Here is a 24,559-nt window from a genome sequence, read left to right as displayed (position 1 = left end):
ACATTCAATTTAAATGGATTAGTTGAAGTATGTTAGGGAGCTTATATGGTCAGCAACTAGGATACTGCATTTCATGCTCAAACAATTAAGGGATGAATACTGCATATCAAAGGGTCAGGGACAGTTCCTAAATTAGAATATGTGATACTTGATTTAAAAGACCATTATGCTTCCATTTTGATTTACCTAGGAAGCATAAAAATGCCAGTCATATATTAAGGGTATTTATAATGAAATGTGTTCTTGATATACTAATAACAATAAGAATCATCTTTATGGTTAAATATTAAGAGAATTACATTGCCCTTCCTTTAAGAATTAGTCTGAGGATCATTTGAATTAATTCATTCTTAAGCTACTGATCTCCAAGGAATTGAAATAAATATGCAAATTACAAATGATTTGGAATCTTCAAAATCTTGGAATCTTTTCATCTGAAAAGAGAAGATTTAGCCTTAAAGATATTTATAAAGCATATGTTAACTATAGTTTCTTTTTTTTCCTATAATAACACATAAATTTTATTTAAAACCAAATATAGATAAGATTGCTATTTTCCAGAGTTGGGATGGGTGAATTGGGAGGAAGGAGTCAAAAGGGACAAACTTTTAGTAATAAAGAAGTTATGGAATGAAGTTTTCAACAGTGAATAATTGTACTTTACAAAACTGTAATCTATATTTGAATATTGCTAAATGAGGACATCCTTAAAAGTTCATACTGCAAAAAAAAAAAAAAAACAAGCCTAGATAACTAGACTTAAAGTAGTGATCATTTTGGAATACAAACAAACATTAAAAATATATTATAAACCTGAAACTAATATAGATTTGTCAACTGTAATAAAAATAAGTCAGCTATAGAACAATCTAGAACATCTGTTCCCATGCAAGATCAAGTTCTAGAAATATTGATTTTGAGCTAAATGGTAAAATGAGATTATCAGTCCAAGACTATGTGATAGCTGCAGTTCTCATTCATTGGAGAAGAGGTCTTCATACTTAGAATAACACCAATGCCCAGTTTAAATTGTAATAGAAAATAAAAACATAGACAAAAAGAAACTGGGACTTGGGTGCTGCACGTATTTGGGCAAATGTCTGGGGCTCAGTCAGAAGGATGTATTATTCCTGGATTGCAGTGTCTGCCCCTGGCAAAGTTAATGGTGTTAATTTGTAAAGGTTCATTTGGGAAATGTTTGTGATTAATGCTTTCTCATTTACATAATGTTGTATTGTATAAATAAAGCTGTAGTTTTTTGCTTTCCAGCAGTGAAGTTCTACTATGACGCTAAAAGCTGGACAAAAGGGGCTATGGGACCCTTAAACTAGGTCACATTGAATTTTAATGCATGAGGGCTGCCCTGAAACATTTTATGTGGGATACAAAGAGCTTCAGACTGCAGTATGTTTGCTGCACAAATCTGCCTTCCAGATTTTTCAATAAACATATTTTCTACAGTGAAGAGCGAAGCCAATTCAGACTTGGGCTGATTTAGAAATGTTATTAAAGAAAATAGGATGAGCATCTTCTTAATTCTTACATTAAAATGTAAATAGGGTAATTAAAAAGTAATAAATTATCCCCTAAATAAAAAATGTTTCATTTTCAAGCTCAGCTATGCAGATTATAGCGCCATTAGTAAATGCTGGGAACATGTGTATGTCACACTTGTGAATTGGTCATCCACAATTAGTGGAAAAGCTGCTTGGAGTCTAAAGGCATGACTCAGAGATTTAATTTCTTTTTTTATTAACAACAAAGTTTGTGAAAGATGACAAGGAAGCGAGTGGTCACATGCTCAAGTGAATTCACTTGTTCATTTCCCTATAATTAACTATGAAGAACATTGCTGCAATCAATAAGTTTAATTCAAAGGAGAAGTGACACCCAAAGTAATTTTGGTGTGGAGAAAATAAAACAATTGGAATACTGGCCTTCACCCAAACAAGACACAAATGTAAAACAAAATTCAGTCTTTCTTTCTAGGTCTTAGTTGTTTTACATGTATGATGGAGGTATTTAAATTACTTATAAATGATTCATAATATGCAATAATGTGGTCCTCTCAAAGATTATATATTTCATATTACACTATTGTATAGAAAAAACTGAGATCTATCATTTTAAAGTGATAAATGAAATCAAAATTATGAAAATCACATTCAAGTACTCCAACTCCAGTGTTCTACAACTGTGCTTTGTCTATATATAAAAAGATGTAGGAGGTAAGAAGGTATCAGGGAGGGTGAGAGGGAAACTGTTGATACTGGTGGTGGGAAAGGCACACTGGTAAAGCGTGTATATTGTGTGACTGTAACTCAATCATGAACAATTTTAAAAATCTGTGAATAAAACTGTAGTATAAACAACCTTCTAACCACAGTGTTTCAATAATAAAAATCAAGAAAATGAAGGTCTGTAACATGTTCTGAGACCTACATGAGGACAATCCTTAGATACTTTCATTCACACTATTTGCAAGTCACCAAATGCTATTGTACTCCAAACTTAGTACAGTGATTGGCATAAAATAGGTGTTCAATCAATGCTAAGAAAATGAGTCAATGTATGATGCAGCATAATATAGTGGGGGAAAGCTCTGATTTTAGAAGCAAGAGACCTACATTTATGTCCTAACTCTGCAATTATGCCCTGAATTTAATGCCTAGAAAACCAGTGTAAGTGTGTAAGATTGTAAATCACCCAAGGGGTATGTAAAATATGAGGCCACCACATACAGGGTACTATAGTATATATTATATACTATATATACTTTTCTATTATATATTATATATATGTATATATAAAGTATATATACTTTTCTATTGATCTTAAGGCCAATTACCACAGTGATTTTTAATGACACAAAGTTATTACTGTATAGTTGTGGTGGTCAGAAATCTGACTCAGATTTTATTTGCCTAAAATCACTATGCCACCCTCGATTGCATTCTTTTTGGGAATTTCTGGGAAAAAAACAAAATGTCTTGCAAACACAATGAATGTTTTCCAAGAAGGGTGATACTGTCCCCCTTGGTGGTGATGGTTGGTCCAGGGTGGGTGGCAGTAGCTTGGGGGCAATTTCACAGAGTGGGGTGGGAGGTTCTCTTTGTTCACTTAAGTAAGAAAGACTTGTGGGAGTTGTGCATTGTATAATTATAATTCTGTAAAGGGAATGTGAGCCAAATAAGTGTGGGAACATCAAGAGCAGGGGTCTCAGACTCAATTTACCTGGGGGTCGCAGGAGGCAAAGTCGGGGTGAGGCAGGGCTGCATAAGGTATTTCGCTTATTGAATATTCACAATAAAAAATCGCATTAGTAAGAAAAAAATCGCAAAAAATCGCATTAAACATTTGCATACCCTGAATGGAACTACTCGGGGCATGCGAATGTTTAATGTGATTTTTTTCTTACTAATGCGATTTTTATTGCGATTAATTGCGAATATTGCGATATTTGAAGGCTGGCCGCGGGCACAAAATGTTGTATGGTGGGCCACAAACGGCCCGCAGGCTGCGAGTTTGAGACCCCGGATCTAGAGTCTGCATATTTCCTTTAGCAAGAAGCTCCTACTTTCAAAGCAGCTGGTCAAAGTGCTCTCCTGTCACATCTCTCTATTTTGTCAACCTTTAAAGAACTCTGGAGGGACAAGAGTGATAGATAGCACAGTGGGTAGGATTCTTGACTTAAATGCCACAAACCTGGGTTTGATCCCTGACATCCCATATGATCCCTCAAGTACTTCCAGGAATAATTTCTGAGTGCAAAACCAGGAGTGACTTCTGAGCTTTACTGGGTATGGACTTCTCAATTCAATAAGTCTTGCTTGCAAGAATAGGAATAATTAATAAAATCCTTAAATCAGCCAATTAGCATTCTTCATTTCATATCTCCAAATCTATTTAAAAAATAAGTAGGCTTTTTTTTTTTTTTTTTTTTTGGTGGAAGGGTTATACTACCAGTGCTCAGGGATCATTCCTGATAGAGCTCAGGAGACTGTATGTGATGCCAGAGATTGGGTAAGATGTGTACAAGGCAAGCACTTACCTACTGTATTATCTCTCTGCCCCAGAGATAGCTCTTTATTTAATAAAGGAAACAATTCTCAAGAATGTATTATAATTGAAGATAAAGGATATTTTCATCATCTGAAAAAGTTACCTCATGTCCCTCTGTAGTGACTTTCCTAACTCTACTTTTAGTGTTCTTATTAACTACTAATTTCTGCACTTGGAATTTTTCACTTTTAGAAAGTAATAGAGTACATAGATAGTCTTTGTATACAAACTATCATTTCCCATGCTGCCTCTAACGTCATTCATATAGCACTATTTAACATAATAATTTTACTGTATTAAATTTAATAAGTAATTAATACATGATTTAATACCGTATACTTTTATAGTGTTAAACGGTATTCCATTGCATGGCTATGCTACTTTCTGTTTATCATTCATCAATAAATGAACATTTGAGGCAATTTCATTTTGGAGAAATTATTAATAAAGCTAATATCAATTATACTCATATATTATGCATATATTGCCATTTCTTTTGAGGAAAAATTGAGATTACTGAGTTAGCTTTATAAAAACCCTTAGAAATATCTACTGACTTTTCCAAAGTACCTTTGCCCTTTTCATTCCCACTAATAATGTATCAAAATGTCACAATTATATATTGCAATCAATTTGCTTTCACCATTTTAATTTCTCAGTGTTCTTTAAATGAGGTCTGAATTTCCTTAATGTTAATAATGCTGTGTATCTTTTTTGCATGCTTATTTGCTATTGATATTTTTTTAGTAAAATGTTTCTCCAAATCTGTGTGTAGCACACTTTGGAGAGACTGTAGAGAGGGTAATGTGCCTTCCGTCTTTGTGACAGACCTGAATTCAATCTCTGTACTGCACATGGTCCTCTGAGCACTGGCATGAGCAATTCCTGAGCACAGAGCCTCAAGTAAACCTGGGTGTGGTCTCAAAAATAGGAATTTCTGGCACAGTTATTCTTTGAGTTACAAACTATATATTTTCATACATCTTTTATGTTTTATAAATATTTTATGCAAGTGTGTATATTTATTTTCATAAAAGTTCTATAGTATTATTTAAACAAAAAGGTTAAATTTTGATGAATATTAATATACCAATATTTTAAAGTTCATATATTTTTGTTTCCTAGAAAATATTTGACTAACTCAAGGTTACAGAGACTTTTCTCCCTATGTCTCCATATAGAGGTATTATATTTTAAGCTTATAGTTATTTTAATTTTTTATGATCAATATCTTTATTTAAGCACTATGGTTACAAACATGTCTGTAGTTGGGTTTTAGTTATAAAAAAGAACACCTACCTTCACCAATGCAACATTCCCACCACCAATCATTTTGAATAAAAACAAAATTTGGGGTGGGTGGGTCACACCTGGCTGTGCTCAGAGGTTACTCCTGATTTTGTGCTCAGAAATCGCACCTGGCAGGCAAGGGGGATGATACGTTATGCTGAATTCAAACCACTGTCCTTTCTGAATTGGCTGCATGTAAGAAAATGCCCTACCGCTGTGCTCCGGCCCCTATTTTTAATTAAATTTTATTTTATGTGTGAGGCATTAATGAGGGCTTTTATTTTTTTAATTTGCATATGGATACCCGAATAAACTATTTGTTGTAAAGATTCATCTTTCTACAGTGATTTGTCTGTATATAACTGCTGGAGTATTTCTAGGTTTTATTTCATTTTATTTACCGATGTGTTTATATTATTCATTCAGTCTTGATTATTTTAAGTTGTATATTAAGCAATAAAGTCAAAAAGTTTATGTCCTCAAAATAAATCAAAGTTTTATTCAAGGACTTTGCTTTTTTATGTACATTTAAAAACAGTTTGGCATTTTCTAAAGAGGCCTCTGAGAATGGGTTTCAGATCTTGCTGGTTCTAAGGAATGATTTTGGGGTGAACTAATTTCTCCACAATACTAAAAGTCAAATGATACAATATATTCAAATGATAATTTTTTTTTCTTGAGCTAGTTAGAAACAGGTCTTTTTTCAAAACAGAGGCAAAATTAACATTATGGTGCACTTGCTTTTTCAAACCTGTGTTCTCTCCTGAAAATATATTCTTCTCTTATTCTACTTTCACATTTTTTTGGGCCACACCCAGTGACACTCAGGGGTTACTCCTGGCTATGCGCTCAGAAGTTGCTCCTGGCTTGGGGGACCATATGGGACGCTGGGGGAATCGAACCGCGGTCCGTCCTAGGCTAGCGCAGGCAAGGCAGGCATCTTACTTCTAGCGCCACCGCCCAGCCCCTACTTTCACATTTTAAGTATATTTCTTTTAATAAAAACCATTTTGCTTCACTAAAAAATGACACCATATTAGCTTTAATGTAGGACAGCATTTATTCAACATTTATATATGCGTTATGAAATGGTCACTACACTAAGTCTAGTTAACATCAGTCCTCTTATAGTGTGAAAGTAGATCACAAAGATGTAATTTCTTAGCAGTTTTTAAATATGAATGTTATTGACTATAATCATCCAGGGTTTCTCACAGAAATTGCATTAAATATAATTTTAAATAAAGATAGACATATTTATATTTTTCTGACACTAATACACTATTTCACTATTTTTCAGTATCTTTTTTACTACTTTCCTTTAAAGAATAATCATAGCATTAATAATGATATGTCACTTGATAGTATATTCAAGCAAAGATCGTTATTAGCTTAGTATTTCCCCAAAATATAAATTCTATAACAAACTCTTTATTAAATAGCTCTTAGAATGAATTAACTAAGAAAATGCCATATATTCTATAATTTCCAGATTTGCATTGGCTGTTAAATTCACATGGTGATTTGGTATTATGAGCATTCTAATTTATTTTGATATCATGTTATTTTATTTTCATATTTAAAAACACTTTCACAAAAGATGGATTTTCATTATTTTTCTCATCTTTTTGTAGTTGGGTGGTTATGATGGCTAGATAAATAATTTACAAATTTTCTCTGTATTTCTATAGTCTGAAAAAATATAAATCGTATAACAAACTATTCTCTCAAGTATTTAATATGATTTGGCACATATACATAAAATGTGATACTTGCTATTTAGAGAAATTTCTTTGGCATTCGTTACATTTTAATAAAATTACATTTAGAAGCCTTGTCAGACTTTCTGATAATAAATATTCTGGAGTATAATTGGTGGGATTAAGTATTAAATGGTACAGGTAAAATTTATTAATACAAAAACCTATATTTTCAGATTGGTCAATAATTTAATTGCTTTAGCATCTGGTCTTAAATTCAAATCTTTAAAGAAAAGACACCAACACATAAGTGTGGCAGTAAAATGAGAGGATTCTAGAGAATACAGGAATATGAAGAGCTGTGCATATTTTGAACAAGTAAGACTCTTAGGGTGATAGTCTACAAAAGCAATAAAAAGGTAATACTCACATCTGAGTTGAAACGAAGTTGACAGACATTACAAGAAATAACTTGTTTCTTCTTTGGGGGAATGGACACTCCAAATGTGTGGTTAATAACTGCTTTCTGCACAGGATCCATCTGAAGAACAAAGTCAATTTGTCAACTTCATAGGATAGTCAGTATTGAATATATTAAACCATTTTCTTAACTTAAGGCTTTAATTTTTAATTTGAAGCATTTTTGTTGAATAATGAGTACATGCTTCCAACAATAAAAACAAATAAAAGTATGAGCTTGAAATTTCAATATTACAGTAAAATCATCAAATCCCAAGATATCTTAAATCTATTTAAAAAGTCTTGCAAAGTTTTTAAAAATCAAAGACAAGAAAAACTGAAGTCATCAAAGTAGGGTAAATAATACCTTGCAAAAGTTTTCCCTATATGAAGTGATAATACTCATGGTGGACTCAAATGATTTAAATGTTGTTTGAAATGAATATGTATAATAAATTTATAAATTTTTATTAATGGCAAATTATTAAATGATTAGATCACTTAAGCATAGCAAATGATTAGTTTTATTAGGTTCATATATGAGAGATTGAAGTTCATTTTACTAGACACACATGTACACTGAAATGCCCAGAACAGATTAGTGTACATATAACTCCTTTTGAAAACCAGAGTTTTGACTTTTTAACATTTTTTTTAACATTCTTTTCCTTTGTACAATCTATCTTCAGAGAAATGTGTAGTGATGGAGGTATTCAACTGCTGAAAAGTATGACACTAAGGCACTAACATACTTAAAAACAAATAAAAACTGCCTATAAACTCTATAAAAAGATTACACAAGTGATGCCTTTGTATACTCCACATAATCTCTAGCATTAGTGCAAACAACTGGCAGTCCAAAAAAAAAACAATGTTGATGATGAAAAAGGCATTAGTTACAAGAAAGAGACACAACATACACAAGACAGACAGACCATCTGATACTATCTTCAAGGGGATCTACTGAGGTTACAGCTCAGAATCGGATTAGTTGATGGAAGATGAGAAATAAATACTCTGCCTGATCAGAAAATTACAAACTGTAAAACTGATAATTAAGTGAACCTAAACACTTTAAAATGGACAGTTCTCCAATATTTACTGTGTGTATGCAGAAAAAAAAAAGAAAAGCAGCACAAAATAATTTTGGGAGAGTTTTGTTATTGTTTGCTGTTGTTTTCATTTTCTACGCTTTGTTTTGTTTTTATTTCAGGACTGTGGTTAGTGTGTGGTGTTTGTCTTTATTGCTGTGATGTGATTTTGGATTTTTGTTTGACTTTTCTTTTTGTATTGTTGATGTGTTTCTCTTCCTTTTTACCTTTCTTCTATCAATTTAGTATTTATAGCTTCTAGAAGGACTCAAAACAGAACCACATAACTTGAACCAACTTGTTCCACCTTTCAATTTGAGGGGGAAACAAAGGAAGGCACTAAGACCAAACAGTTGTATGATCACTAAGTAGTAATAAAAATGATCGGACTTAAATACCAAACCCAATCAACAACAACAGAATCGATACCCAATCTACTACAAGGTAGACACAGAAGGGCCACTTATACTAGAAGCCTGGGGTGTGGGGGGTTAAAGAGGAGAATATGGGATGCATGCTGGGAATGGGGGTGGAGAGAGGACAACTTTGGTGGTGGAAATTCCCCTGATTCAATGTTAATGTGTACCTAAAATATTATTGTAAAAGATATATAATCCACTTTGGTCAAAATAAAAATCATTAAAAAATGGAAAGTAGATTACAGATTCTACTAAGGAATATGTCAATTAGCCAATTGAGTTTTTTTTTTAAATAAGTTTAATAGAGATGATAGGACAATGTATTCCCAGTAATGAACATTTACATGGTTCGAGACACTTAAACATTCATAGAGTGGAGTCTTCTAAGTAGAACAATTCTGTATTTATTTTGAGTTACTTTGTTATACCTGCATACTATAAATTATAATTTACTTGCTATATTTGCTTAAAACAAATTATTTCCAAAAACAGTAATAATATTCACAAGATTACAGTTTTATCTATGTTCTTTCCTATTGCTCCTTTCAAAAATGTATTGAAAGTTAAAATTAAAAATTAAGCTTCCAACATCTAAAACAAATATCCTATTTGTTTCCATACAGCAATACAGAAAGACAGAGATACATTAATAAAAATATTCCTAAAATTTCAATCGACATGATTGTTGAACAGAAACATTCCATTAAAAATTTTGAAACTCACACACAAAAATTTGAAACTCACAAGACTGGAGTGATAGCACAGCGGGTATAGCATTTGCCTTGCATGTGACCAACCCAGGTTCTATCCCCATAATCCCATATGTTACTCCACACCTGCCAGGAGTAATTTCTGAACACGGAGCCAGGAATAATCCCTGAATGTTGCCAGGTGTGGCCAAAAAATATTAAAACTTTTTTTTTTGAAACTTGAAGTCAGAGCAAAAGTGTAGTAAATGTGGGCCTTACACACATCTGACCTGAATATGATTTCAAGCATCAGAGATGTTCCCCCAAGAACCAGCAGGAGTAAATTCTGAGTGCAGATCCAGGCATTAACAATAAAAAGAATTTTTTTGTTTGAAACTGTTAATTGCCTAAATTAAAAAAGAAACTTGAAAAACTAAATTTTATTCAAATCTCTCATTAGCACCACATCAGCTAAAAATACTGCTATGTCTCTAAAGCTGAGCACTTTTTGTCCTTGAAAGGTGAATACTATGGAAGTTCCAAATACAAAAACAGGTCAGTTCCTAGTCAGATGTTATATGAAAACCAAACTAAAGAAGATTCCTTCCAGAAACTTCACCAAAGTGAGAGTTGTATATCACTCATTCTACTTATTCTCATAAAATAAGCCAAATAGGGAATAAGATGTCTCAACGGGACAAATTTTACATGCTCTGGAATTGGTTCCTAAGAAACAGGCAACCATCACACAGATGTGGACCCCAAGAACAAATCGATTAAAAAAAAACAAGATTTTGCATACCATTCTTTTCACATTTGATGGACTCCTATTTTCTCCCTATCCTTTAAAAAACTAATCACAAGAAAAACATATCCACAGTGTTTCTTACTCAGACCTGTCTGTTCTCTATTTTTCATTTGATTCTGTATTTTCTTGAGTTTATTTTGGGAAGAGTTCTTTTTCTTTTCTAAATTTCTATCTTCTTTAGATGTTTATTGCAGAATTTTCTAATTGTTTTCCCTACTCAAATATGATTTGGGATAAAATGATTTAGTTTAAAGAACATTTTAAATAATATATACATATCAAGAAAATAAAAGGCTCCACTTGCCAATTCATCTCTTACTTTGACACACATATTTTTACCTAGTATTCTGAGTATTTTGCCTGAGTCATCTCAAAGGGATTTGGATACCTGAGTCATTTTAGATTAATTCGAACTTGAGAATAATATAGAAAAAGTTTTCAGTTGTTCTCTAACTATCTGTATAAAGTGATAAAATCCTAAGTATTTTCTTAGCTTTCCTACAAATCTCTAAAAGTTAGATAAAAATAACTATGATTCCAAATTATATGAGGTCAGGATATTAATGCATTGTCAGTTCTCTGTATTCATAATGGTCCTATGTATATTAAATCAGTGATAATTCCTTTATTCAAGCATCAGTTTTCAGGATAAATAAAAATTCAACATGAGTAACATCTTTCTCATAAATTTGAAAATGTGATAAATAGAAGTGATTCAATTTACAATACTCAAAACCATATAAGTATTTCATCTTTTCTACTTATTCCATATGTATCATATTAAGAAAAATTACTGGAGGTATTTCAATTAAATACTTAGATTTTATAGATTCAGTTGGTTTTTCAGATTATCTGCTAAATAGACAAGTGTTTTCAGAACATAATTATTAAAATTTATCACTTAAATGATCATTTCGTTAAATACACATTAAATTAGCACATGTAAGTTCATATTGCCCATGTGTAGGATTGAAAACATTATGAATCAGTGGTAATTAATGCTAAAGATACTTGTTATCTTTTAATAGAAAAAAACTACCTCATAATAGTAATATTCCTTACCTGGAAAAAATTATTGGTTTAAGCCTCCTCTTTTCTAAAAAAAAAGTAAAAGTTTTAAGAAGTCAACTGGGATTTTGAAGCTAATAAGAACATTAACATGAAAATTAAAAAATTTATTTTCCTTGCTTATCTCTGATTAAAAGGCATGAAATGCTTACTAACTAAAAAGCAGTAAGAGTTAACACATGCCACTTTGTCTAATGAGAATCATGTAGAAATGAAAAGCAAAACCTATTAGTGCAATTAACTGGTAGGTAATAAAAATGAAAGATGAGGTTGTGGCTGCTACCAGGAATTGAGGAGATAATTGGAGGCTATGTATGGACAAATTAACTACTATATTATAGTACTTATGAATTGAATTAATGAAGCTGGCCTTATCACTCGATCCATTATGTTTCAAAATCAAAATAACCAACATCTCTTTGGTGTATTCAGCAAGATTATGAAGCCACAAATCTGTGTGAATTTTTAAAGAGATCATTACTTTCAATGAGATACCAAAATGTAATTTATATTTACACAGGCTAAGCAATCATATAAAAACATGCAGCTGCAAATATAACCTAGCCACCGGGAAAAGAAACAGCACAGCAGTCACTAAAAGCTAGATGAAAGCTGTGGGATGGCGAGAAAGTAAGGCGGATTGGTAATGATCAAGTAAATTCACAGCTGACATTGTTTACTTTCTAGGTAGTTTTACTGGGTGGAACTTCAGCCAAAGAAAACAGAATTAGAAATATTAGATGATCTCAATCATTGTGAAGAGGCCTGAAATTTGAATTGTATTTTTCTGGGCCTCTTAAAACTTTCTAGCTATCAAGAAGGAATCACTAGCTATCGAATTGTTTGGGTAGAAGAGTCAAATGAGCATCACCCAGTTAAAAAGTAAAGATGGTTCAACAATTATAAAGGCTTTCTTGTGCCATGGTGGGAATCCATTCTATCTTGAAAAGTAGGAGAATCTACTTATTTAAATTTAATTAATTTATTCCTAAAGGTCTGGACATTCTATTCTTTAAGATAAGGGAATCTCAAATATAGCCATATTTTTCAAGGTTTTCCCCAAACATATTTAGCATTTATATACAAAGTATTATTATTGGCTAAACTAGATTTTCTACTGAATACATGTAGAAACTGAAACCTTAACTTTTAAAATTTAAAAATTAGTTATCTAACAAACATTTCTGGTAATATGTTTCAGATGTCTCAATTAGATGACTAGGATGAGTCAAAGACAAGAAAAGAAAAGTCAAAGGCAAGTGTAAAAATGTAAAAAAAAAAAAAAACCAAAAACCACGCATGCTCTCATTAACTGGAGGCTGGAAAAAGAAGAGGCCATTAAGCAAAATAACGAAGCACAAATAGGCATAGAAAAGTCTCCACCTTTGCTTGGGTCTCCTTTCACTCCAGCCTTTATTTCCTCACACCAGTATCCAGGCTCTTCCCTTTAAGAATGGCATCAATGTTATACTCCAGGGATACTTGCCTTTGAATCATTTCTCTCTAGATGTGTAATAATAACAATCAACCCCGTAATAAGAGCAGCTGAGTTTAAGAGGTCTTTCCTCCATTCGCCAGAAACTATATTCAGGGATTATCTAGTGTTGTCTACACCATCACATGAGGCAGTTACAAGTATAATCCTCCTCTGACAAATGAGGCATCTGAGTCCTTGAGAGATTTACTAATCTGTCACGCACAGATTTGAATTTGTAGATGATGAAGCCAATGTTTGATTCGAACAGCGATGTCTCCTTACACAGTTCCCTGCTAAAGAGCACTGAGCAGGGAAGACGCATATCCCTAAGTGTTGCTGTAGTTTGTGGGTTTTTAGAAGAAAGGACGTGTTTCTAGAACTTCTGAACACTGAAGAGGAGACAACTCATGCAAATTAACATAAGGCTTATTTTGGTGTTTAAGGAAAACTTTCTCAGAGAAGTTAAAGTTCACTTTTTCTTTCTGACCTATTCATATCTTTAGGGTAAGTTAATATTTTGTGTATGTGCAACTTCACACACTTTCTTCAATTTTTGGGTTTGTGCACAAAACAATATTTAGATACCGCTTATTTATTGGGGGACTATCGTCATTTGTACTTATCATTGACTTAATGCAAATTGGATCTCAGATATGAAATTCCTGTGAATTGGGGCTTTCTGGACCTATCAGTCCTGGGGGCTTCCAAAAATATTTAAGGGACCTGAGGGTGAACTCCTGGAGATACTTGGGCAACTGGTATGAATGGCTCATGATGTAGTGTACTCATATTTGGAGATGCTGGATGACCTACAGTGGATAGTCTAGAAGCATTCAAGGAGGCTGTCTGATGATGAAAATTAAATGCTGGATAAATTGATTGCAAAGCAAATAAAAATGTGAACAAGGTTTTTCCTGACACCAAGCACAATTTTTTAAAAAAATTCATGATATTATCAAATTATAGTAATAAAAAAGAACAACTTTTCAATTTTCCTTTTTTTTCATTATTGAAAATAATGTGCTGATAAGGTCTTGTTAGAACTTCAAATATTCATAAAGCAACATAGTGAGATGTGATAGCTGCATCACTGAAGAAGAGAAATATTTCTCTGAAGTTAAAGAAATATTTTTATATTTAAGTACTCTGATCACATACTCTATATTATTGTTTCGCCATGTTTCATATTCTTGAACACTTAAATAGAAACAAAACATGCAAGATTAGAAATAGAAATACAAACAACTACATGTTTTTGGCAACATTTTCTCAACTTCACAACTTTGTACAGCTTTGGATTTCAAATCATATTTTAACCTAAAATAAATCACATAAAATATGATATAGAGATTGCATGTAACCATGAAATCAGTATTTGATTTATTCAGGGATGTAAATAAACTGAAACTTATCTTACTGAACCTCTTTATTCTGTCTAGAGCACCCTGAAAGGGGTCTACCTTTAGGCATTATTGTCACTAAAAGAAGACAAATGGACAAATGACATGCCACTTGCCCTGCATGCTGCTTCAAACAAAAGCTATATGGCTGTAAAGATCCTTGCTTCAAAAATTCTGGGTTTTTCTAAAACCACACATTGACTATACCTTGCCAAAAAAAAAAAAAAGAAAGAAAAATAGGAAGAAGAAGTAGTTCCCTGTGTCACTAAAATACCATTACTCCCCCAGAAAACTTGAGTAGATATTCAGAACTGCTATAAGGCCAAAATAACACAACACACATCTCAGAGAATAATACATAAAGCTATATCTAAGAATTAGATCCAATAATGCTATGATATGCTCTGTTATTTCTAAAGATTTAGAGTCTTCTAATTATTTTGAGATGGACAATTAAGCATTATTTGATTGCTGCAAAAATTAATTGAGATTCCAACATCCCTTTCCAGAATTTTCCTGATGATTGCCAATATTTTCTGCAAAATATTTAAAGTTAGTCCAGAGAATTGGAGCTTAATATCTGAGTAGAGCACAGATTAGTGGAGCACAGATAGTATTGCATTTCTTAACTTACATAGTCACTCAAACTCATATGCAGGCATTGTTAAAAATTCTCTGGTATTCATCAAATAACAATTATATATTGCATTGACTAAAGGAATAACTAGAGTAAGAAAAGCAAACACAATTATCTATTCTAAAGGTCTACTTTGAAAGAAAAACTAGAGCAAATCTGAATTTTCCAGTAGTATTTTTCCCCAAATAAATTAATTCAGGATTTTTTTTTTGGAGGGGGGAAATGTAGAAGGCTAAGATATCTGTGCTTCTCTCATAAAATAATGTCCCCTTTCTAGATCATTCTGATAGTAGCAGGTATAAGTTTTTCATAATTGAGTATTTCATAAAGACTTACACAATTTTGTCCTTGGGTAATTTTGCTTCTTTACATACATCACACGTTTATAGTTTTTTTTTCAATTTGCAGAAATACTTTGTTCTCTTGCAAACTAAGTTATTAAAAAATGTATATGAATTGGCTGTAAGTTACACACTATTTCGGGAGTAGGAATTATAGTGTAAAACAAGCTTCCAAAAATAGTCTTCTAATTACAGGGACAGGTATGTCTCAAATAATAAAATACATATTTTTCTGAGAGTTTTAAGTGTTATAAGATAAAAAGAAAGAAAAGAATGAGAAAGGAATATTATTTTTCTGTGGATAATTCCTAAAAGACATCTTTTGGTATCATGTACTACTATGATTCAGATAGTTTTACATGACAAACATACAAATACATGAAAATAAGGACACTATTTCAAGACTTAAGGAATTTGACATTAAACTCAGAATCACAGCACTGGCAAAATTGGTATCAAGAGATGGTACAGTGGGTAAGGTGTTTTGCATGTGAGAGATCTAGGTTTGATCCCTGGTACCACCTTTGATCCCTGGTACCACCTGTATCCTGAGCATTGTACATCCTAAGCACAGAACCAGGCTTACTCTTGGCTCTTAGGGTGCTGCTACCATGTGTGCCCTGCCCTGAGCAAATAAACCAGAAAAAAATATGATACAATCATACCACTAAGGGTCATACTCTTTACTTTTAGTGTGGCCTGCACTAAAGGAACCTGCACTTAAGGAACCTGCAAAGGATTTTCTTAAACCAAGAGTATTGGATAGCAGAGCCACCCTTACATCCCTAAGCAAAAATGAGCACTAACATGAGCTGCACTGTGGCAGTTCCCTAAGGGGTCCTAAGTGCTCAGTGCAACCTCTTTGGAGATCTTCCCAATAAGCTTCTGTACAATTGGGGGCTCATAAGAGAAAAGTGAAAACCAGAATGACCATGAGTTATTTCTTGTTTTTGTAATAAGTACATGTGTTACCTAAAACCTAAGAGCTATCTGTAAAGAGATTTTTATGGTCCTTTTCATATTTATCATTTTCAGACTATTAAAATTTCCTAATGGCAAAGATACAACAGGAATAAAGGAAGAATTAGCTGGTACAATATTGGGAGAAAGGATAAAATGAGTGGAAAGTCACAAGCCAGGCCTATGAGCACAAACGGCAAGGTGACAGCCACCTTAACATCCTGCCTGTCTCTCTTCCATCAAGGATAGAGTGACCCTGAGGATAGATTTATAGATAGGCTGTCTCTAGGCTTAATAAAAAGATCAAAAGTTGTAAGAAACTCACCTACCTACAAAGAGCAGTGACTGCAGATGGAGTAGAGAAGGGTCCACTGTGAAAATGATGGTTGGAACTGAGATTACTCTGTACAAGAAATGGGTACTGAAACGGGATAAAATGACATGCATGGCACCATTTCAGAGAGACAGAGACAGAGAGAGAGAAAGAGAGAGAAGCAAAATGCCTGCCCCAGAGACAGGAGGGGGAGGGAACTGGAGGACACTGGTGGCAGAAAAGATTCACTGGTGAAGGGTGGTATACATCCTATTACTAAAACCCAACTATGAGCAATTCTGTAAGTATGGTACTTAAAATAAAGCAATATAAAAAGGTGCTTGTTCACCTCTAGTTAGAAAGGTAGAAAATGGGAGAGTGATGACTACCATCTAGTCTGGAACCCCTTCCCACTTGGGAGCCTTCCTTTCATTTCCTAATAAAAACTGCTTGAGCGCAACCATTTTTTGTTTCATTTTCTGCTTCCAATCTTTGGTGGCCTGAGACAAGAGTCTGCCTGTCAGAACCTTAAAAACAAAAAATGCTAAAGGTAAATTAATGGGCGGTTTCACTTGTCTCCTCTTTTGGGTGGAAAACCAGTAATGTTAGGGCAAATTTTAAACTGTTCTGAGTAGAAGAAATACTTTTCAAAGTTTATTTTTAGAATAACAGTCAATAGTTAGTGGCAATGCTGTAAGATTAGACCTGTGTACCTTATTGGAACTGAGCTTCTAGCTTCTAACTGTTGATCCCCATATGTAACAAATATGGTCTGTGCAAATGTAAACTGTTCCATTTTCCTGGCTAGCTCCGCTCCCTGGTGATTTTCCATGCTGCCAGTGATCAAGAGGGATGCAGCAGCAAAGCTGTTGTTATGCAGTGGGGTAATTTAAGAAGCCACATCAAAGAGTGCTGCATTAAGTTCAGTTTAATTTTGAATCTTCTTAGGTCTGTAGCAGGTATGACACTAAACTCAAGGTTCAGTCATACCTTCTTGCACAGACATGCATTCACACATAGACAAGGTGTTCTGTGTTGATGTTCCTATTAAAATGCCAATGAGTGAAGATTCAAAGTTCAATTGCACTTATATTAAGGTTAATGCACTATAGAGGTACTAACTGGTTAATGGCTAACTGGCTATTTACCCCAGCTACAACTGTTATTTTCAATGGAGGGAAAACCAATGAGGTTATGAATTACATGTCATCTCCTATAAAATTCCAGTACTTACCTTTGTAAGTACCATCCTTAGAAATATTTAGATGTGACTGGAATCCATTAGGTTGTGGGAGGGGAAGAGATATGTTTTCCCATCAGGATGCAGAGCATGCTTTTTGAAAAAAAATTAATTTATCTACAAGATTTAGTAACATACAAATGAAACCCTTTCTAAGCCAAATGAATGCACTCAGATGTTATAGATCCATAACATCTATTAAAAACCAGGTAGCAAAATTGTTTTATAAAATCTTTAATGCTCTTTTGAGGAAATATTATAAAAATGAAAACACTTAAGAAAAGTGAAAAAACTCTGCAATCTTGGGTGAAAAATGAATAATAATGCCTGTCTCAAATACAGGCAGGGGGTGAAGGAAAAGCGAGTTGGGGCATTGGTGATGGGAATGTTGCACTGGTAAAGAGGGGTGTCCATTTTATCATTAAAACCCAACTACAAACATGTTTGTAATCATGATGCTTAAATAAAGATATTAATTTAAAAAATTTAAAAAATAAACACTGCTGTTAACAAAAAAAATGATTTAGTCATATTGTAAATTTCATTTATTTATTTGTTTTGCCTTGTTGGGCTCCCAGATCATGGACAATCAAGATTGCTTCCATGTACTTCAGAGATTAAACTCAGGATCTCATACTTGACCTGGTGTTTCAAGAGCCACTAATGCTAGCATCCAGGTCCTAGGTCTCTGGAGATCAAAATGGCATAAATGAGCAAGTGGGCACATATGTGTGTGTATGAATGGAGTTTATTAATCTCAGCCTGTGCTACTGATGTAAATTCTTTAGACTACTAAGCCATATTTGGGGCCCATTGTAAAATTTTGGTAGCACAGAGATGAACGAAGTATAATTAATTGGGAGGTTGTGGAAAAGTTACTATCCTTATAGTATTAATACTTTATATTTTTCTCAGTGATTTATTTACATATTCAATGAAAACTAACATTCTAAGACATACAGAGTTGATGATGAACAATTAACTGACAAGAAAACCTTATCACACTGGTACTTAAAGTATGCTTTTCAGTTGTAGAAATAAGAACTATCTTCACTGAGAAAATCTAAAATAGTGAGATAAGATGTCTCCTGTGCTTTTTCACTCTTGTGTCTTTTTAGGGTGAAATGAAACACATAATCAATCATTTTAGGGATGCAGGCTGAAATGGTTTTTCAATATGTGTGCAAAATGAAATGTAAGATACTTGTTTGAAAATCAGAGAAGTGGTCAATCTACAGTACACCAGAAGAAAAGATTCAGATTGAAGTTTAGGAAGTCTAGCTAAATAATTATTTAGTCTTCATTGGCCTTTCCATTTGCTCTTTTACATTTTATTTACTTTTGAGAAGGGTAACTCTTAGTGGCATAGGAATGCTATTTGTAGTGTTCAGGGTCATTGGCTGGTATCTGCAAGGCTGGGGATTTAACTGGGGATCTGATGTGTAAAGTATGGCTCTAGCTTTCTGAGTCAACTCCTCAACTCTCTTTTGTTCTTTCAAAAGTGATGATTTTTAAAAAACTATCAAAACATGTCTCCAAGATTAAATTTTTTTCTTAAAATGTCTGTAAAAAGTATCTTACTAATATTTGAGATTCTTATGTGAAGAGAGAAAATCTAGCTTGCAAGTAACCAAATTACTTTCTGTTTTTTTAAAATAAGTTTTTCAATAAAATAAAATATTTTAAATGAATTAAGTTTTAAAAATAATTGTTTCTAAGTCTCCAAATCAAAATAGGTAAAGATATATCTGCCTTTCCCTCCTGTAAAAGACACACACCCACACACTCACACACATACACACACACAGTTACAAGGGCTTTCTAAATGACTACGGAAGAAATGACTTTTCTTGATTTAAAAATCAATATAACCTCTCTACAGCCAAATGCATTAACTGACATCTTTTCAAAACTCTTTTGTCAAAGCCAAGTTTGAAAGGCTGTTCAGTAACTAATCAGATACATCTTGATGCTGAGGTTCATGACACAAATTAAAAGGTATAATGTGAAAAGAAAATCCAGATAGGCAGGAAAAGTATAAAATCAGAAACTTGGGTATTCTTCAATCTGCAAACCGAAGTGGAAATGAGCATGACCCACAGATAGAGGACAACTCCCTCTCAATTCTTGCACTGAGAAGAACCTGACAGCTGCAGACTGACAAGGCCTCAGCTCTGTAGCTCCCTAGTCCAGCCCGCACAGCCTTTCTCTCCTGACGTGCTCTCCTCACACAGAGGTGAAGGGCAGAGATCACCCACAGTTTTGAATTGTTTTAAAATTTTAATTGGAGCCCAAGAACCTTCCTGCCCTACTCCACACCCCAAACAAATTCTAAGAAATTCAGTACAAACACTGAAAGTTCTGGTTAAAGCCTGTAGGTCAGGCCCCAGTCCCACCAACCTTATTTGAGTTTATGTTTTAAGTTTTTTGAGATGATGTGGGGAAGTTGGAATCTTTTCAGCTAAGACCAGAACCCAGAGCTGTTGGCTAGAAAAAAGTAAGACATCTACTTGAGACTGAATTTCCAACACAAATAATTTTCAACATAAAAGTCCTGTGAGGAGTATCACCTCGATGACCTAGGTGGTTTCCAGAACTTTGGCCATGGGTAGCACCACATTTTCAGGCCCTGACAGTAAGTATCCAGCCAAGGTTAAACAAGAATTACAAAGTGACCTCTGGGCTCCAGCACTGAAGAGAGACACAAATATCCTATAAAATATTTATATATTTATATAGAATGTCAAAATTTCCTATAAAATATTTGACACATATTTATACATTTAACCCCACACATATACACACATTCTGAAAATACCATAGTTAGACCAATGTGATTTCATTAGTCTTAACTCCTTGTACCACACTCAACACTTAAATGCGTAAGTAATTTCATTAGGCAAGTGTCTCTGAGTGGTTCTGGAAACAGTGGCAGCAAAAATAATTTATATAATGTATTCATTTTGCTGTTGACTTTGCATATGAATGTACATGTGTTCACATATTAACTCTTCCCAGCAAAAGCCATTATTGATTCAATTCCACATTTATGTTATAAAAATTATGCCATATTGTAAAGTAAAATACAGAGCTTTAATGAAGTGTCTTGCTCTGTTCTTTGCAGTGATAACAGCTTTATTAAATAAGGCTCTGTTAATAGTGCATTTGACATTTAACATTTATCCATTTGATTTATAACTATTTAACATGATTGCAAAAAAGGCTATAGTTTGAAAGAAGTTTAAATGATCTATCTGTCATTTATTTGGACTTTGTAAGGACATATAGTCACTTTTCTGTAAAACTATTTTATCCACCAAATGTATTTCAAATGCATACAAAGTTTTTTTCTGATTCTTTATTTTCTAAAGAAACTACATAAAATAATAAAGCAATATAATTGAGTTAAAAATGTGGGGTTTTGTTTTTTTTTTTTTTTGCTTATATTTTAGCCATGCATATGGCTGCATAGTTTGTTAATAAAATGATCAAGAAAAACCTTCCTGGAAAACTGTTATGTAATCAAATTCTAATAGTGTTCATGAAAAAGTTAATGATATGAAGTAAAAATAATTTGTGTTTGGAGATGCAGATATCATTACTAGTTAGAGTGTTTGCCTAACACGTGGCTGACTTAGCTTTGTTCCCAGAACATTATATAGTCTCCAGAGCACCACCAGGAAAGGTCCCGGAGCACAGATCCTGGAGTTACCCAGAGTAAGGCTGGATATGGCACCAAAACCTTACCAAAACAAACATTTAATTTATAATTTACTGATTTCTTAGGAAGATTTTCTGAAATGTTTCTGAGTTACTTAGTGTTCCATTCTAAAATAAAGCCTATCACAAAAGTTTTTTTTTTTTTATAAGGACACACAGAGTTTTTACTTTCCTAACCTTCTATGGTCCGACTTGTAAAACAGTATTTCCTAAAGTTGGTGATAAGTAGATGGCCTCAGTGGTCACTGGAACAATGGCAAATACTCAGAGATGATAGGGGGTGGGGGAGAATATTTATTTGGGAGCAAATGGCAGTTGTGGTCTCCAAAATTATTCTAATGGGTAATAGGTGATGGCTGATCATGCAAATATGAGTCCGTGGTATGAGACCAGGGGGCCAATACCAAAGGAACCAGAGGAACAATACAAGAGGAACAAAACTAAAGTCAGAAGCAGAAGAGGGTTGGAAAAATTTGAGAATCACCAGTGTATGGTGCAATTTGGGCGCACTTTGTGTTTACCTAAAAAATGGCTGATTTTCTCGAGAGAATGAATAAACTTAAATTCTGAAAAGGGGACTATGAGCCAACATAGTTTGAAAACCTGTGACCCTAAAACATCCATCCAACCTTCAACATCTTCAGATTTAGGTCAAGCACAAAATATATCGAACAATAGGAAAAGCTAATGTGTTACTTTATATCAAAGATTTCATGTAATTAGTTGAAACTCACCAAACTTGAGCCTCACAACAGAATACTATCACAATAATGACCCTTGCAGTTATCAAATCACTGGAATTTGATTGGTCTCCTAGAGCTGGGTTAAAAGCTCTGGTCGTGGCAGAGAATATTTCTGTGATACAGAATGATATTCAGCTGAAGGAAGACTATAATCTTTTGTGATTATCCTCTAGGCCATAGCCAAGGAAAAAGGGAGTGTATGAATTGCTGATAATTTCCTTTGATGACCAATTACCAGGAAATGCTGATATTATTCTTGCTCTGTAACAAAATGAGGTTCCCCAAAAGTGTAGCTTCAAAGAACTCCACATTGGGGAGTCACAATGCTTCTTCAGAAGCCGTTCCACATTAGAGGGGCCAGACCTATAAGGCAGCATTTCTCTGAAGACAATGGAGGGTCTGATTGCACAATGAATAAGGAGTTGCATGCTACAGGATGTTTTTTTCTAGAAAGCTCTTTTGTGAGGAGTTTGAATTGAAACATACATGTTTTAAATCCCTCCCATTAGCCCATCTCTCTCCTGTTGCAAATAACTATGGAGATATGAATATCTTTACTTGAACAAATTTTTAAGTTTTATTTGGACTGATTTAATAGAACAAAGCATACATTTATGTCTATTCTAAAGATACCTATATATAATTTTTTGGGGGCGTGATATAAAAACCATTCTTTTATTTTTGCCTTTAATATGAGTACAGGTTAATTGGATCCTTCTCACAGGATTGACCATTGAAGAAAAGAGTGACTGGGTAAAAAGAGATCCATCAGTTAAAATCCAAAAAATTGTTCTGTTGGTTTTCTGGCCACACCCAGATGTGCTAAGGGCTCTGTCCTAGCTCAGGGGTTATTCCTGGTGGTGCTGTGGAACCACACTCACATTTGTTTCATTTTGGGACTATACCTAGCAGAGTAGAGGGCAGCTCCCAGCTAGAATTGATGCCCAGGAGTCAATGGTACTTGGCAGTGCTTGGGGGACTATGCAGTTACAGAATGAAATTACAGTCTGCTACATGGCCAAGCATCAAGAACTGATCTCCCTCTTCATCCCTAAGGACCTGTGATTTTAGCTGTAGCAATGACTTGCTGTATATCTCTAATTATCTATAAATTGTAAGTTTGTAAAAGAAGTCAAGTATATTTTCTACAGTCCCATTCAGATCATTGGTTATCACAATAAGAGAAAGTTTTGGGGGACGGAGCGGTGGCACAGCAGTAGGGTGTTTGCCTTGCATTTAGCTGACCAGGAGAGACCATACATCCCATATGGTTCCCTAAGCCAGCAGCGATTTCTGAGCACAGAGCCAGGAGTAACCCCTGAACATCACCAGGTGTGGCCCAAAAACCAAAAAAAAAAAATAAAGAGAGAAAGTATTTGGTAAGATTAATGTTTACTGTAAATAGAATATAATGCAAAGGAGTATAACCTGACCAGAGAAAGAAGCTATGAGGGTTCTTGGAGACTTAAAATATATATATTCCACGCAAATAAGTTAAAAACACTCCTAGATTTATATTTTGAATATAATTGGCTGGAGAACTGTGCTTGCTTATCTGATAAATAACTTTTCATTTTTTAGTAGTAGCGGTGCCTATTGAAAGGAATAAAAAGGAATAAGACTGGCTCTCTTCCTCAATCTTAGCTGTAAAAAGGGTGTAACAATGATGCAGGTGGCCTAGGGGTATATAAAAGAATTAACATAGTCTATCTTTAAAATATGCTAAATCTCTCTAGTACTAATGCAAGAAAAATATCATTTATATCAGTGATATACTTTCATTTTATTTCAAATATTGGAACATAGGATAAATTGACAGTGAATTTGTGAGGGAAGTCTTTTTGTCTATTCTTTCTGAACTCTGCAATGATTTGGAAACTTCAAAAATTGCTAAGCAGCACAATTCATCTCTGGTATCTATTAAAGTATGCATTAAAGTAATGGGCCTAGAATATTTCAAAAGATGTTCTCTTTTTTACCTAAATGAGACATGGTTCTTATTATAAATATAAGAGTTTAGACCAAAAATAAAAGTTTTATTTGCTATTGGATAGCTCCCAAGCTATTGGTAAAAATTTCTGAGGGAACGTGATCACCAATTAATGTCTTTAAAGTAACCTACAAATAACTTCTGGACTAAAA

At 33.7% G+C, this 24,559-nt stretch overlaps 1 protein-coding gene across 2 annotated transcripts in view; it reads right to left on the bottom strand.

Moving 5' to 3' along the window:
• The window catches only part of ZNF385B (zinc finger protein 385B), a 340,540-nt gene that overhangs the window by 52,225 nt on the left and 263,756 nt on the right, over positions 1-24,559 (bottom strand). For both annotated transcript variants that reach the window (XM_049773466.1, XM_049773467.1), the window contains exon 3: positions 7,483-7,593. In XM_049773466.1, coding sequence (XP_049629423.1) covers positions 7,483-7,593 — 111 coding nt within the window. The remainder of the gene's footprint in view (positions 1-7,482; positions 7,594-24,559) is intronic.

This window comes from Suncus etruscus, chromosome 5 (assembly GCF_024139225.1).
Source record: "Suncus etruscus isolate mSunEtr1 chromosome 5, mSunEtr1.pri.cur, whole genome shotgun sequence".
Classification (NCBI taxonomy): Eukaryota; Metazoa; Chordata; class Mammalia; order Eulipotyphla; family Soricidae; genus Suncus; species Suncus etruscus.
Note: the sequence above shows the minus strand (reverse complement) of the source record. Positions and strands in the feature narration are given on the sequence as shown.